Raw genomic sequence first — 16,264 nt, 5'->3', positions numbered from 1 at the left:
ATGACCTGTAGTAGCAACTAACCTGTCTCAACCTCTTCCTAACAAGGGAAAAGCTGTGCCAAAAGAGGCTGTTTTCTGCCCTGTGCCCAGCCCCTGGCAGTTCTGGTGCCCTCCTGCATGACCCTGTCTCTCCTTGTGCATCAGCAGTGGCTGCAGTGACCTCCTGGACACAGAGGCTGATTCCCCAGATGTGCAGATACTCAAGTCATGCAGAGGAGATGGATTGAAAGGCTCTGGAGGGGCTGGGGCTCTTGTTGGGACTCATGTCTCTGTGCTCCCCCCTTGCAGGGTTGTTGCCCTCCAGCTCTGTTCTGCTCAGCAGTTTGCTCCTGCCTTTTGCTGCCACAAGTGTGTATAAATCACAGCAGTCCTAACTTGTGCTCTTGTACCTTTGCCAAGGTAATTAGTACAGTGCACATTTGAAGAGAGTTATTTCTCTCTCCAGAGCAGCCTGCCAGTGCCTCAGCATGCACAGTGCTGTCTGCTCGCCTTAAAATGCTTTATTGGAGCACTTTGGGCTTGTCTAAGGAAAGTGCTGAGGAAGGCAAAAAATTAATGAAGGGCTGTCAGGCTTCTTACATGCAGCCCCCTGAGTCTCACAGGGAAGAGGAATGTGTTCAAGTGTTTTTTGTTTGTTTGTTTGTTTTTGGGGGTATTTTTTCCTTTTTTTTTACTCCAGCCTGTGCATCTCTACACCAGTGCTCATCCTACCAGTTGCAGTGCTGGTGCTGTCAGGTCCATCATTTCCCCTCAGTAAAGCACCCAAAATTTTGAGGGTTGTGACAAAAGAGGAGGAAGGTGAAAATAAGTTTGTGCCCATCCCAACACAAGACTGTGGGATGTGAGCACTGATAATTAAAGCAAAACAAGTAATTCATAAGCTCTTCACAAATACCTGTGGAGCTGGACTCTGATTGCGGATCCAGTTTCTTCATTAAGCTATCAGATGTTTTTCCTCTGTTGTCTGTGCACATAGCAGCTTTTTGGCATTTTTAAGCATTTTTAAGGACCCTTCTCATACACCACCTGCACCCCAGGGTTTCACACATGAGCACCCAGCCCCACACACAGGGACATGCCCATTAAGGAGGTGCACAGTCCTGCTCTGGACATACACACTTGTCTGGCATGAGGTTATCTTACTGGTCTTGATAATGGCAGTCACCCAGTGGGACACGAATGAGGACTGGCTCATCTGCTCTCTGAAATAAAGAGAGAGATTTCTGGTTCAGCTGAACCACAGAGGGTCCATTATCATGCTGCAAATTTCAGTAGAGTTCTCCCAGGTCAGTGTGGATGTGACGCAGATCAACATCTCACTCAGTATTTAAATTATTTATCAAGCACACTGGCTCTTCAGAGCTAACAAAACATTGCTCCTCTCACCCTCAAGTGTTGAGTTGGTTCAAATAACCTCCAGGGCAGCCGGCTGGCTTTGGTTATAAATAACTCAAGTATTTAATTTCTTGCAGTTTCCCCCCCTTGCTCTGTTTTTGCTTCTAAGCTAGATCTACAGTCTATTTGTAATAGCTGGCTCTCTGCAATTAAATGCTTTATTGAGGTTGATTGACTCAGAGTTATAAAAAACTGTACGAAAAATATCATTTCAATACCAGCAAAGTATGTGAAAGAATGGTTTACACCATAGACCAACAATAAGAGGAAAAAAATGTATCATCTCTACAGAGAGGCAGGAAGGTCTGTTTAACTGTGAACAGGATGGGTTTGCTAAAACCTAGGGCCAGCCTCAGAGGTAAATCTGGCACTTTGCAACATTGGTGTTAAAGCTTGAAGAAGGGTTGTCTCTGCTGGCATGTCTGTGCAGAGTGGGACAGAATACTGCCTGCAGCACCAGCTGGGTGTGAGGGATCTCTGACACACGAGTTTTATCACTGCACTTGCTTAATGCAGTGCTAGATGTACTTTTCCCACATCCAGCCCTGCCTCAGCATCATGGCTGTCCTGCTCTGCAGAACTGGGGGGTGCACCCTGAATGTGTTAGTTCAAACTAGGCAAGTAATGTCTTGGATGTCCTGCTTGTCCTGGGGCTAGGTTTTCTGAGAAGTCTGACTATAAACACTGAAAACCAGGACAGGGCTGTTGTTAGGCTCAGGCAAGGCAGGCAATTGGATGTGGTCAGCAATATCACTTGCAGGAGAGAGAAAGGGAGAGGCTCTCCCTGTGCCTGCAGCAGGTCCATGTGCAGCCCTTGCAAGCTCTGCTACAGAGGTGGATGGGCTGCTGGGCATCCTCCTCACTGTGCCTGGGGACACAGAGCCCAGAACATCCTACAGATGCATTATACCCTCTGCCTGAAAGCTCTGCAGGGCTCCTTGTCCTGCTTTGCACCAGGTCTTCTGGATGTGCTGAGGGATTAGAGGGATGGATGCTCTGTGGTGTAGGGTTTAGCTCATGAGATCTCCTCTTAGCACTTGTACAGGAAATCATGGCAGGGGTCATGCAGGGTCAGGCAGGGGTCATGTCTGTGTAATAAAACTATTTCTCTGGTTAAGCACTCAAAAGCATGCAGAGAAAGGCCAGGATATCTGCATGAATCAGCATGGGATCAACAGCACCAGGTTTCCAGGTAGAATTCCACTTCATCCAGGACAGTGTCAATCTTCAGAAGTAGGTTTACATGTCCCTGAAGAAACTTCTCACATGGTAGCGCTTGCCTGCTTGAAAACTTACTGGGGCAAGCCTTAAGTGAGAGTTTCTTCTTCTCCCTCCCTCCTCCTTACCTTATGGACAGAGAAGTCACCTCTCTCTTTTCCTGCTCTCCCTTAGGCTCTGTGGTTATCCCCCTTTCTATGATGAAAACGACTCCAAACTCTTTGAGCAGATCCTTAAGGCAGAATATGAGTTTGACTCTCCATACTGGGATGACATCTCTGAGTCTGGTAAGTAGCTACTGCTCTTTAAATTGCAACAACCACACATGCACATGTGCCTATTGCATGCATCCCCCCTGGGGCATGAAAATGCAGCCTCCATCATGTGCAGAGATCCTTTTAACTGAACACCAGTGGGAATGTGCATTTCTTTTGGCTCAAATAGTCGTGGGAGTTTGTTTCTGCAGGAGACAAATTAGGTACTATTCTGTCCAGCCACACACAAAGCACTAAAACATAGCTCAAACAGCAGATTAAAGACAGCAGAAGACTGTCCCAAGAAGAAAAAGCAGCTTAATTTCTTCATTGTATCCAAATGAAAAGCAGATTGTTAATGTGTCATTAATAATCAGCGGCAAACAAGTTTGGCACTCTTGCTGACACTTCACTGCAGCTCCAAAGCAAGTCCTCAGTCTGTGCAGCAAAAAACCCAAGAAATTAATGGCTTTCAAATGAGGCAGGTGAAGAAACTGGAAGGACTGTCCATGTGTGTGGATGTTCCCCACGCAGTGCAGGAGACATTTAACCCATAGTACCCACCTGGCCCAGTCAGCCTGGCAGAGGGGCAGGTACACCAAATGTGTTACAGGCAGATGTTCCTAAGGGCTTCTGGCTGCAGTGTGGGTCTGTGTCTAGGGGTGACAGCAGGGGACATTCAGCCTTGCACCTGCATGTGTCCCTGACACACTGTGTAGTCTCCAAAAGGTCACCCAAGCTCAGTGTCCTTGCTCTGTCCAACCCAGGAAAACATCTGCTATTTCATGCAGAAGGAGAAATTAATTCTATGAATATTCCATCATGTAAAAATATCCCTAGAAATGCAGTTTACTGATTTATTAGTGCTACTGATTGAGGCAGGGGAGATAAAAATTGAGTGTTTTTATTACAATGATGATTATATATTCTCTTATCTCCATGAAGAGCAACATTTTATGCTGCTTACATCTGCAGTCCAGATATCATTGTGATGGATTGCTCAAAAATATATGTGATGAGAAGTTTTTTTAAACTAATAAGGATTTTCAGAGAAAATATTAAGGTCTTTTGGCAGACCCTTCTGCCTTGTGGGGGAAAGTCCATCACCTAAATCAGCACAAAGATTTTCCTGCCATATTTGGCTTTGCTGTGGCTCCTTCAGCTCCACTGTCCTGAAACTGCTGGATGCATGCCACGCTGCAATCTCCATTCCTTCCATTATAGTGTCGATTAAAAACACACTGCCTCCTGCTCCAGGGAGTCCATTTTCCTTGCTGAATTCCTCTTAAATAGGCAACATGTCCTTACAGCTGTCTGTGTGTGTGACTGCTTGGAATGAGCAATGTGAACCTCCTCTTACTGTGGCATCTGACCTCCCCTCTCTCCACTCAGCTGACCAGACCAGCACATCCCGTGGATGTGACCACATTCAGACCACTAAGATGATGTAGCACATGCTGACCAGGGACCCAGGAGCTGGCAGGGTTGTACTCTGCTGACTCTGAATTATCCATCCCACTCCTAAATATACCTGCAGGAGTATGTGCCTTCAGCTTTTATCTGGTACACTAAATAGCTTGGATTTGGTCCTAAGTCACTTTGGTTCTATCTATCCTAATAAATGGCAAATAGCCCAGGGCCATTTTCTTGTGCTGTGGCCAGATGGCACGTGGTAGCCTGATCAGTGCTGTTGGCTCATCATGTGGCAGCAGAAGTGGGCATCAACTCTATTGCTTTCAATAATTCCCTCTTTTTTTTTTTTTTTTGCAGCTAAAGACTTTATTCGGAATTTGATGGAGAAAGACCCTAATAAAAGATACACCTGTGAGCAGGCAGCACGGCACCCTTGGTAAGCAGCACTCACAGCTCTGAGAAACCCTCAGGACACAGAGCACCTTTTTACATTACTGCATGGAAGTGGTTTTTCTGTCATATATTGTCATATATAGACCTCTACTACATAACTCTGTACTTTTATTCTTACAACCCTTGCCTTTGTCCTCCAGATTTTCCTGGAAAACTGTAATGGACTTCAGTCTCATGCACCAACCTGTGTAAGGATTAGTAAAATGCTGAATTATGTATGCTGACTGTAGTGCAGAAGTGGGATGTGCCAAAATGATTAAAGTGCTTTAAGTTAAATGATGCCTTTGCATATGAGTGACTTCACCAACATTATCCAAGGTTTGTGTAGCTGGAACAAGGGTGACTCATGTACTTTTGCCCAGCCCTGAGTGACTGAGAGCATCATCCCACACTACCAGCTGCACCCACATGTGGGCTCTAACATGAATCTAACTCTTTTAGGGCAGAGGACATTATATAAGCAAGGTGAGGTATTATTTTTGTTGTTATAATTGCTGCAACAGAAAAGAGTTAATGGCATGACATTTTCACTCCAGGTGTGCATTAGACTCTGTTTTTATACTATCACAATTGCCCCAAATGCCACTTCCTTTTTCATTGTCTGTGCTACAAAAAGGAAATTTAAGAAATGAAATCCCTCTTTGTGAGATGAAAAAGAATCCCAAACTGGTTCTTAATGATACTGACCTGAGCCTCAGGAAATTAAACAAGTCAGTATTAGGAATACAGGATAAACAATGGGAGTGCAACTCCCAGCAGGGAGTGAGGTGACCATTTGTACAACTCAGAGACAGATTCTCCAAAGCCTTACATCCAAGATAAACAAAATGTAAGCATCCAGCTCCTGGCCCTGCTACGTCTTTGTTGGTGGCTGGAGTGTAACAAAGAAACGTGGCACTTGTAACACACAGAGCTTCTGGGCCCTCTGAAAGGAACAAAATGATAAAAAGTGTTTTCATTCCCTTCTTTGTGTGGTTTTTGTTTTGTTTTGTTTTCTTTTGCATGTCATGGCCAAGGGCCAGTGGAAACTCACAGACTGCTACATAATTCGTACTATTTTCCACAGAATCCAATCTTCCATTTAAAAACAACCCCCCAAAAAGGTTCTTCCCCATTTCTGTGGCAGGGGGTCTTCTTCTGCCAGGCTGACTTTGCCATCCAGTGGTTCATTTTCAAGACTTCAAGTTCTGACCCAGCTCCCAGCACAGCTCAGGGTCAGCGTTTGAAATGTCAGACATGCAAATGGCACTGCAGAAGGGAGGCTGAAAATACCATGTTTCCACTCCACATCCTGAATCCACCTCCCTTTGACACAGAGACAACATGTGCCAGGGGATTACAGGACAGTTGTGCTGAAAGCCAGGCATGGAGGTTTCCAAAGCTATGGCTTCAGATCTGCCTCTGCCCTCTCCAGTGTGCTCCTGAGCAACACTCCATTCCCCCTTGCTCTGAAAAGCCTCCTGTAACATGGATGTTGCAGTTATGGACCTCTGGAGAGCTGTGCAGTGATTTTTTTTGGAAGGTTTGGATCCTGTAGTGATAAATGCCTTTTTGGATAATCATGGCTGCTCACCCAGGTGTTATTTTGGAGTTAGTGATAGGGCCTCCTTTTGCCAAAGCATTGCTCAAGGAGCATTTTCCACCCAGATTCCTTATGTCAGGAAATAGTGAGGGTTTTACTGTTTCTTTTCTCATTCTAGCCATTACAGCTGTGGAAGTGACATCCTTTCCCTCTCCTGGAAGGGAGGGAAGGCTTTTTCAGTGGAGGAGGAAGAGGGTTCTGTGCTTTGTCTCAGTGGTCAGCTGTGTCCTCTCAGCACTGGGTGTATTTAAGTTTCCAACAGCTGCAGGCCTGGGTTCCTCTCTCTCATGGCTGCATTCAGTGTTGCAGCAGCTGGAGACAGGGGTGCCCATGTGCAGCCAGCAGAGAGAGGTTACCACAGCTTTTGTATCATCCCACACCCCCTTTTCAGATGAGCATGGATTTTTGATCACGAATCCCCCTCAGCTACATCACCTTCCATAGTGCCAAGGGAGCATTTCTCTGTGTGTTTTCATAAGGACAGAGGTGCATGAGACTGTTGGCTTAGTGGGAAGAGATGATTCAGAGCAGGCTGAAGTGGTCCCATAAATTCTGTGCTTTTGCAGAGTGCTTGCACTGCAAGCAGCCTCTGATGGCATCTCATGAAAGGTGCTTTTTTCTTGTCTTCACAAGCAACATGACTGGAGAAACATCTTTGAACCCTAGAGTTCTCATGAAGAGAAATCCTGATTCCACTGAGGCTAATGGGAGTTTTGCCAGATTTCAGTGAGAGCTCGGGTTTGTCTCCTTGTTTCACCAGCAGAACCCAGGCCTCCCTGGGTCACTGTTGCTGTGCAAATGGTAAATAATTAATATATATATGGTGAGGTGGTGCCATGTAGTAACATTTTCCAGCCTTCCCTTTTTCTTCCTCCTGTGAAATCTTCCACTCCAGTATCAGATCATTGGGATCTTCACAAATTAGGAAGAAATCAATCGAATCATGAATAATTAGCATATATTTTATAATCTGATTGTGCTGGAAGTAGTTAACTCTGCATGACATGGCTAGCAGGCCATGAGATTTTGTTGTTTCAATATGTAGTATTTGTGAAGAACAAACTGATTCTAAAACGCATACCTTTAATTTTAATCACCATGTTTTCATTAAAACCTTCCAAACAGAGCTTGTAGGAACTGGATCTTGCAAGATATTACATTTGTGCCTTTAAGGTTAATAATATCTCTGAGTTTTGGGAAACTGCTCCAGAATAGACAGCTATTCGCATGACTAAATGTTTGCACAGGATCAGACCCTAAAAAAAGTAAATACTTCTTCCCAATGGCCCACTTTTCTGCAGTGTATCTGCTCGCCACATGCCTGCATTTTCGTGATGTCTTGCTATTTATAATCAAATGGCCTTGGTAGGGGGATGGTATGTTAAACTTGGAGCTGGCAGAAAAGGAGACTAATAATTGAAGTGAAGTATGTTAGTAGAAACAGTACAATATGTGAGACTTGTTGGTATAATGACTCCACCCCTGTGTGTCCACTTATACAGATTTCTCCAGTTTAATATACAGGTGACTTATGCTTTCCACTGGCAAAGTTATTTATTTTTTAATGTATTTTTCAGTGAGGTTTGTACTGTTTATGGTGTGTTGCAAAAGTGCAATGTTCTGCTTAGTTTTTCCCACTGTGACTTTTCAAAAAGGACATGGAAAATAAAGGTAACAAAAGAATGGGGTGATTTTGCTGCAGCTTGGTACATTTTAATGTTTCCCTGGCTCATATCAAAGACAGCAATTAAGTTTATTAAATATATTGCCATGTCAGAGCTCACATTCTGTTTAGAGCAGTGATTAGGGGGGAGCAGCAGAAACTTGAGGGCCTGTTTTTTCCACCTATGGACTCCTAGAAACAGAGAATATCCTGAGGTGGAAGGGACCCACAAGGATTATCAAAGTGTGCTCCCCATCAGGTCAAACTAGGTCCTGCAGAGCCAAATTCAGCCTCCAGGCTCAGATCAGAAGGAAAGAAAACAGTGCTCAGAGGGTGAGGACAAAGTCCAACAGTCAGGAAGCCAATACAGAAGTTAGAAGGGCTGCCATGAATTTATTCACTTAGTCAGGCATTAACCAAGTGAGCTTAAATGGGATTTAAGGCTGAGTGTGCTGAAGGCACTTATAGCATCAAAGGCAATTTGGGACATCTAAATTAAGGGATGATGGATTAATTCCCTCCATATAGAGACTGTAAATACAGAGACTGTAGAAGGGAAAAGGAGCTTGTGGCACCAGTTAGACCCAGGTGTCTGCAGGTAGGAGTGTGGTCCTGGCCTTTCCCCATTGCTTGTGCAAAGGGAGAGAGGATCTTTGGGATGTGCCAACATCCAGCCACACCTACACTGAGGAGTCACAAAGCTCTGGCAAGGACTGAGCCTCTGCAAATTGTGACCATGACTCCAAGTGTTTATTATGTGCCAGAGAGCACAAGCCAGATAATAATTTCCACACAGGGAAAGGACATGATTTACAAAGAGCTCAGTTCTCAGACAATATTGTTTGAAGTGTGAAAAGGCCTTCCTGAAGGGAACTGCTGATGTTTACAACATTAAATCAAACTCTTACTGAGTTCATCCCCACACTCTATTTATTTTGGAACATCACTGATATTGTGTGTGTGTGTGTATATGTATATACATGCATGGATGTGTGTGTGTGTGTGTGTGTGTGTGTGTACATATAGAAGAGTTATGATCCCTCAGCATTATCCATTACAGCTAACTCCATGTTTCCTGTCATCATACTCAGGAGTATTTCCAAGCACTTTTTGGCCAGCACAGCATTTGAGTTGCCTGCCTTCAGAAGGAAGGTTCAGAAAATAATGGTAGATGAAAGGCTCTGCCTGCAGTTGTGGGCAGAGAGAGACATTTGCTTGCAGCATGCTAATGAAGAACTGTCCAAAAGGAAATTTGCTGGCTTTGTCTTTGTTGGAGGTTCCTCTCAAAGCTTAGAAGTGGTATAGCCGGATAAATTGGTGTGATAAGTCTGAAGTCAGCTAGAGAGCTAAAATAAATTAGATACTATGAAATAATATTTGATCATTAGATTAAATTCCTCTCATGTGCAGGATTAGATTTGTTATGGCTATTCATGAGAAATACCCTTAGCTTCAGTGGATGTGTTTGGGATGGGGAGCCATCATTCTTGGTCTCTTGGTGTCCAATACTGTGCATTGAGATGTTACATATTTAGAACTGGATGTAAAACCAGCTTCAACATGAAGTTCCCCAAAGCATTGCTAGGGTGCAGCTGCTTTCAGGTGCTGCAAGATGGGAATCCTGGGAGAAAATCCAGGTTCCACTTAGACTAATCAGTCCTTGCTTGGTTCTGGGTGATGCTCAGCAGGATAACAGATGATGCATTATTCTGATTTGTTTAATTTTATTAGGTAGAAGCAATGTTTTTTACTGGGCCAAGTAGGACAGTTGGTAAAAAAAAAAACTCAGTGCTGACGTAGTTAACTTCAAAGTTAACTGCAAAGGCAGAAACTATTGTTCAGGACTAGATAAGCATCAGTCTGATTAGCTCAAGTTGATTGCAGTTTCTCAGTGAAAATGGAGCTGATTTCTAGTGGCAAAGTATATGTTGTGCTTGAGAGGGTGGGAGAAAAAAGAAAAAAAGAAAGATACTAAGGTATTTTTGTCCTAAAAGGAAAAATGAGATGGTTTATAGCCTGTGGATCTGGAGAGTTAGGGAAATGTGGGTGGTAAATTACAAATGCACTAAAACCAGTCCTTGGTAATTTCATTTTTTCTCTTCTCAGCAAGGGAACTAAAGTTTATGATTAAATACATTTGGTATAAATGTGAGGATGCTCATGATACCCACCACAGAGTAGATCTGTGTGCCCAAAGCATATCTCATTTTGCATATCTAGTTGAGAGTATAAAGGGTGTGAGTTTTCCCTGCTCACCTCCACCTTTTCCACGTCCTGAAACCCCCCCACCTCCAACACAGCACCAACAGCAAAGGGATGATAACATTGCTCGTTTTCCTAGAAGTAAAACTATACTATAAACACTATAACACCAGGAGTATTTCATAAAAGTTGCAAAATCTTCCAAGTGCAGAATGCAGTCTGAAAGCACAGTGCTCGTGTTACAGCATTACAGGATTAACAGGGTGGTTCTTCAAAGGCGGCTTGGAGAACAATCCCACTCCCGACTTTGGCAGCTGGGGCTGCGTTCTGAGCCACACCATGCAGCATACCAGCACGTGTTGGAACAGCTCCTGCTACACTAAATTAGCCCCAGCAGTGCTGTTATTTTGCCCTGATTAGAAACTATCATCTGCAAGGTGCTAATGTTGCTGAAGAGCCCTAAGATGTAGGATGGTTCCACTGCTGTAGCATCTGAGGGCTTCACAGGATGTCTGCCCTTCCCCTTGTGAAGTAAACAAATACTGTTCTGCCTATCTGGAAAACACCCAAATACCAAGACTTTTTTCCTGGAATTGCAAGAATTGCATAGTGAGCATAGAGTTAGAGGTGGTAGCAGGCAGTTTGTGAACTATTGGAACCAGCACTTTCTTATTGAAACCACCAGCATTTCAGAAAATGATCCCTAAACTAAAAATAATAATATTAAAAAATATAGACTCTATTGAAGCTACACACCAAATCAAAAGCTTCATATGACAAAAATGTATTTTCAAATCCTTGTGGAAACTGGCAAGAACAATCTTCTGGAACAGCTGGCAAGGACATCATGCCCCAAGAACTTTTTCTATCTATGTTCCCAAATAAGATTTGACAGGTGGGGAACAGGATCTCTTCTTACAGAGTTTGTAACCAACTTGTTTATAAAGCAAAATGCGTCATTAGCTTTGGTGGAAAAATGTCCTGTGTGAGTGTAAGTGAATTTTCTGTCTTTGTCTCTTTGATCAGTTAATGAAGGGATGGTTTGGCTTGTAATTTCTTCTGAGATCTGCAGTGTGACAGCCAGTGCTCCCAGCTGCTGTGTGTTGAGGGCACCTGCCTTCACCAAGGAGATGTTGGACAGAGCGGGGTGCTCGTGACATTTTGGAGTGACTCTGACGAGCAGTTTGCATTCCCACCAGGAAACTCTGCTAGGGCTTGTCCAGGAGTGTGGACTGCTTGGGGTCCATCAGGGCCTGTGCTGAGCCTGGCAAAATTCACTGTGCAGGACAGGGGTTGGAACAGTGAATGTGATGCTTAACCCAGTTAGTGCCTCACAAAGATTTTGGTCACCTGGTTCCAGTAGGAAATCCAGGAAATCCAACTTGCCTTGCTGTCAGTGGGAAAGGTGATTAGAAGCAATCATCAAAGAAATATCTGAAGTTCATCCAGTTCTCAGCCAAACACCTCCCTTTCTCTGTCAAAAGCACAGGGACCCAGGAGAGGAAGTCAGGTGCCATCTGGGAGCTGTGCTTTGCCCAGTTCCATCTGCCTGAGGCAGAGGCTACATGGCAGTGAGACAGGGCCCTTCCCAGCTGGGTGAGAGTTACCCTGAGCAGAACCCTGCTCCTTCCTGCCCACAATCCTACTGGCTCCAAGCACTCTTGAATAACCCAATAGAGATGAGCTCAGTTGCAACAGGATGAGATTGATGGGTCTCCACTCTTGAGACATGAGGGTTTTAGTCCTTCCTCCCAAGGGTAAGTCATTCCTCTCATCTCTCTCTGATGAAGGTCCTGGGAGATTGTTGTCAGCTGGAAGGCAGGCACCAATTTGGAGAAGGCTGGTCTCAGCACTTCTTACATGTGCCAAGGACATGAAGGCAGAAAAAGCAGCATGTCCTTAGAAGAACAGGGTTACAGTTTGGAATGATCTGGGCAAAGTGAAAGGGGTGTCTCCAATGCATGGGACACATAAATGGAAGCAGCAGGCTGGGGTATGTAAGCAGAGTTTTGTCTTTTAAAAGCACAAAGCAATGCTGCCATTCTGCTGCCTTAGTTGGAAAACAGAGAAAGTTTGGGTGCTGCCCTTGAAGGAAGACGTGGAGTAGCTGGAGAAAATCCAGAGGAGCTCACTAGATCAGAGGATTAGAAAACATGAGTTATGAAGAAACAGTGAAAGAATCAGTTTGTTTAGTCTGGAGAAGAGAAGACTGAGAGAAGTCATGATAACAGTCTTCAAATATGTGAAAGGATGCTTCAAAGACAAAGGGAATATTTTCCATGTCTTCTAGGAGATAGTGAGGCACTGGAATCAGTTGCCTGAGGAGTCTCCATCTTTCAGAGATCTTTAGGGACTCGTTTGTCAAATATTTGTCAAAATTGTTTTGACAGAGCTGGGGTGGGCAGAAGGATTAGATGATTGCTGAGCCCCCCAGACCTTCTGATTATCCTCTTGGAGCTCCCCAGACTGGAGACTCTGGTCCTGGTAGATTATTACATTTCCTATAATTTTTTATTGTTAATGCACACTGTTTTTCTAAACTGTGGCTAAAAGTATTGATTTCTGAAAGTATCACATCCAACATACAAGGTAATCTTTGGCTCCTTACATCACCTACATTAGATAGCACTCACTTCTCCAGCACATGGCCCAATGTCAGTTCACTGCAGTGCCTGCTCTTCCAACAGATCTCATGCCTTGAGGAGTTAAATGAATCAATAAAATCCCCTTGATATAATGGAGTTTAGTGAAGACTTGAATGCATCTTTATCTGTTAAAGAAACTATGCAAGATCAATCAATTATTTTAGGTTAAGTGTTGCTCAGCTTAAGCTCTTTGTGCAGTCTGTGCTGCTTCAATGAGTGTCCATGTCTCTGCTTTACTGTAAATCTACATTAATCATGATAAATGGCTATGTGCGTTGCAGGGTAGCAGGAGAATCTCCAGTGCAGACAGAAATCAGACAGGTTGGAGTGGCTCTGGAAGCTTCTGCATAGCTGAGGCTAAAAGTAGTCTCAGCCTGTTGATGTTAAGTCTTTGGATACAGAGAAAAAAAAAAAGGTAGAATGTTTTCATCTGGGGCTGTAATGGTGATAGAAAGCAGCCATGCACCAACAAAATCAGCCCATACCTCTGTGTAGCTGCCAGACCTACAAGCCTTATCTACACTGGCTTTTATTGCCCCAGATTTTCCACCACAGCTGCCAGCGGAGACAGCCGTGGGAAGTTTGAACCCGTCTGTGAATGAAATCATTGTCACTGCAGGTGCAGTCACACCTGGGAGCAGCCTCTCTGCTGAGAGGAAAAAGTAAGAGTATTTAAGAGGGGGAAAAGATTTCTTAAAATGTGCCTGCTCTGTCCATTTCAGGATCGCTGGAGATACAGCACTCAACAAAAACATCCACGAGTCGGTCAGTGCTCAGATCCGGAAGAACTTTGCAAAAAGCAAATGGAGAGTAAGTGACCTGTCCTGAGGGGTGACACTGACACACAGCTCTGCCATAAGGCCACCCCTGCCTCAGGGTGGTGCTTTTGTGGCCCAAAATTGTGGTCAAAATGGTTGGTCCAGGCTTAGGTTACATGACCTTGCAGGGCCTGTTATCCAGGATGGTGTTTGCCAAGTACCAAATGTAATGAGTGTGAGAAACGAGGCTGGGACTGCTCATAGCTAAAGCACCCGTGGTTTTTGGTGGAGTGGGGTCAGCACCACACAGGAACATGAAGAAATGTTGGGAGAGGGATGGATTTGTCAAATACGACTTTCTTGTAGGCTGCTGCATCCCAGCTGAGCATTAGGAGAGCAAAGGTTTGATAATGCACTTTCTAGTTTAGAATTTGGGAAAAATTTGAAAGATAACAGGCTTATTCCCTTCTGAAACTCTGAGCAGCCAGGAGAGGAGCACAAGTAACCCTTCCATCTCCAATTTATTTTTTTTATGCTCGATTTCTTTCTGTCTGTTTTTCTCCAGCAAGCATTCAACGCCACGGCAGTCGTGCGGCACATGAGGCGGCTACACCTCGGCAGCAGCCTGGACAGTGCCAGTGCCAGCGTGTCCAGCACCCTCAGCCTCGCCACGCCACTCCCCGACGCAGCCACACGGAAAGATTGTGAGTAGCCAACATCCCAGGAAAGCTCCCACCACGGCAGCCGAGCAAATCCACGGGATCCCCGTCTTCCCTCGGGCCCCAGGCTGCAGTCCTCGCTGCATAGGTTTGGCTTTGTGCAAGCAGGCATTTAAAATTAGGATTTGAAACTGGAAGTCATTTTTGTCTGGCCGGGAAAATAGTGTTTCAATTGGAAAAGCCTATGTGCTAAAAAAAAAAAAAAAAGATGTTTTAGCTTGGTGATTTTTTGAGAGAAAACCACAGTTTCTTGTGGGGAAAAAGGGCTTTTGCTTGGGAAAAAGACCCAGACCTCCACAGTAACAAAGTTTTGCATTTGGTTGAAATTTGAAGAAGTTCACTCAAACTATTTATGTTTGAGTTTACAGTATTATGATAGGGAATTTTTCTGTAAAAATTGCCTTTCCATTTCCATGGAGAAGACTGATCCTGCCAGTCAGACCCAGCTTCTCTCTTCCTGGACCAAGTTAAGTTCCTGCACAAAGAGGTTGATTTGTCTGAGCAGGATTCAGAGTTTCTACACCATCATGGGACTTGGCCCTCTGCCATGTTTGTTTTGTGCTATAATTGACGTTTGCAAGCTGCACACTGGACTCAGATGTTTGGGATATATTTTTTCTCAATGCCAGGGAAGGAGACATGGCAGCAAAGGGATTATTTGGAAGACAGACATGCATCCTTTGCAATGAAACCTATTTATTCTCTGGCTTCTGAGCATTTCTTTTATTCTCTCCTGTCCATCTGAAGATATTTTATATCATGCAGTGGAGGGATGTGGACTTTACAGTTGAGGGGGTTACTTTTAAAGTGCAGCACTATAAAGGAATGCTTTGCTGTGGACATGAAGTAGTGATTTCTAGACTACCTTGCATTATTCTGGAGCTGAAAGCACCTTTTAGGATGGGTTTTGAATAATGCTGCTCTCTGCTTCTGCCACCCCTGCTTGCCTCCCCCTGCTCCTTGACAAGGACATGCCACCAGCCACAGTCCCCATGGCTCTGTGGGGAAGCTGTTTCCTCTTGCTGCCATGGGCACAGTTTCCCCCACAAACTGTGGGGTGGGTTCTGCCTTCTGGGTACTCTGTGAGATATTTTTTCAGCCTGTGCTCTGGCTGAGCCAGGGGAGAGCCCCTTCCCTCTGCATACTGGGCCTGGTGGGGATTCATACCTGGTGTCCAGTTTGTGATGCCCAGTGCCAAATCCTACAGCTGCTGCCAAAAAAACATCACAGTGCTCCTGGCACACACCTGGCACCTGCAAAGCAGTGCTGCTGACCAACCTCAGAACACTTCCAACCATGCACTGGCCATGCAGCAATGTAGAAAACCCCTTGCATGGGAGAAACATCTCTTGATTTTGGTTGCACTATGGCAGTGCTGGACTCCAGTCAGATCTAGAGCATCTGATGAATGCTTTGCTGCTAAGCTAGTGGTGATTCATGCAGTTAAACTGGTGGGTGATTAATCTCCATCCATCCATTTGATTAATCTCAAATGGTGCTAATTAAAGGCAATTAGTAGTCTGAAAAGTGTTAAGACATGTGTGAACAGGAAGGGTGAGAAGAGAAAGAAATCTGTTCAACCACTACAGAACCAGCAGGTTCCTGTGCAGAATCCAACCATATTTTACTGTGGTACAGTCAACCAGGACATGAAGGATTAAACTAGATGTGTTAAAATAGGATGAGTTTTTACATGCCAGAAATATGAGGCAGAAAACTACTGGAAGATTCCCAAGCACCCCAGGTTAAGTCTAGCTTGGCAGACAATGCAGAAGAGCTTTCCTTCCTCAAATAAATAATTTAAAGAGTTAGGAGATGCTGGAGCCCCAGAGAACCAATGAGGAGAGCCAGCAGCAAATACAAGGAGTTAAGAGGGAGCTGACATATCATATCCATTTCACCCAATATCTCCCAATAGGAAAAAGGAAATCTCTGAGATCTCTGTCCTACCTCTTTATTTCT

The 16,264-nt window shown here is 44.4% G+C and overlaps 1 protein-coding gene across 3 annotated transcripts in view; it reads left to right on the top strand.

Annotated features, from left to right (window-relative positions):
• CAMK1D (calcium/calmodulin dependent protein kinase ID) overlaps positions 1-16,264 on the top strand; it is a 209,254-nt gene that overhangs the window by 183,917 nt on the left and 9,073 nt on the right. For all 3 annotated transcript variants that reach the window (XM_014255191.2, XM_014255190.2, XM_005526051.3), the window contains exons 7-10: positions 2,788-2,900; positions 4,638-4,716; positions 13,548-13,635; positions 14,149-14,287. In XM_014255191.2, coding sequence (XP_014110666.1) covers positions 2,788-2,900; positions 4,638-4,716; positions 13,548-13,635; positions 14,149-14,287 — 419 coding nt within the window. The remainder of the gene's footprint in view (positions 1-2,787; positions 2,901-4,637; positions 4,717-13,547; positions 13,636-14,148; positions 14,288-16,264) is intronic.

Source organism: Pseudopodoces humilis, chromosome 5, assembly GCF_049639895.1.
Source record: "Pseudopodoces humilis isolate 2021_Gansu_Grassland_sample_001 chromosome 5, ASM4963989v1, whole genome shotgun sequence".
In the NCBI taxonomy this organism is placed as follows: Eukaryota; Metazoa; Chordata; class Aves; order Passeriformes; family Paridae; genus Pseudopodoces; species Pseudopodoces humilis.
This window is presented reverse-complemented; position numbering and strand designations above follow the sequence as displayed.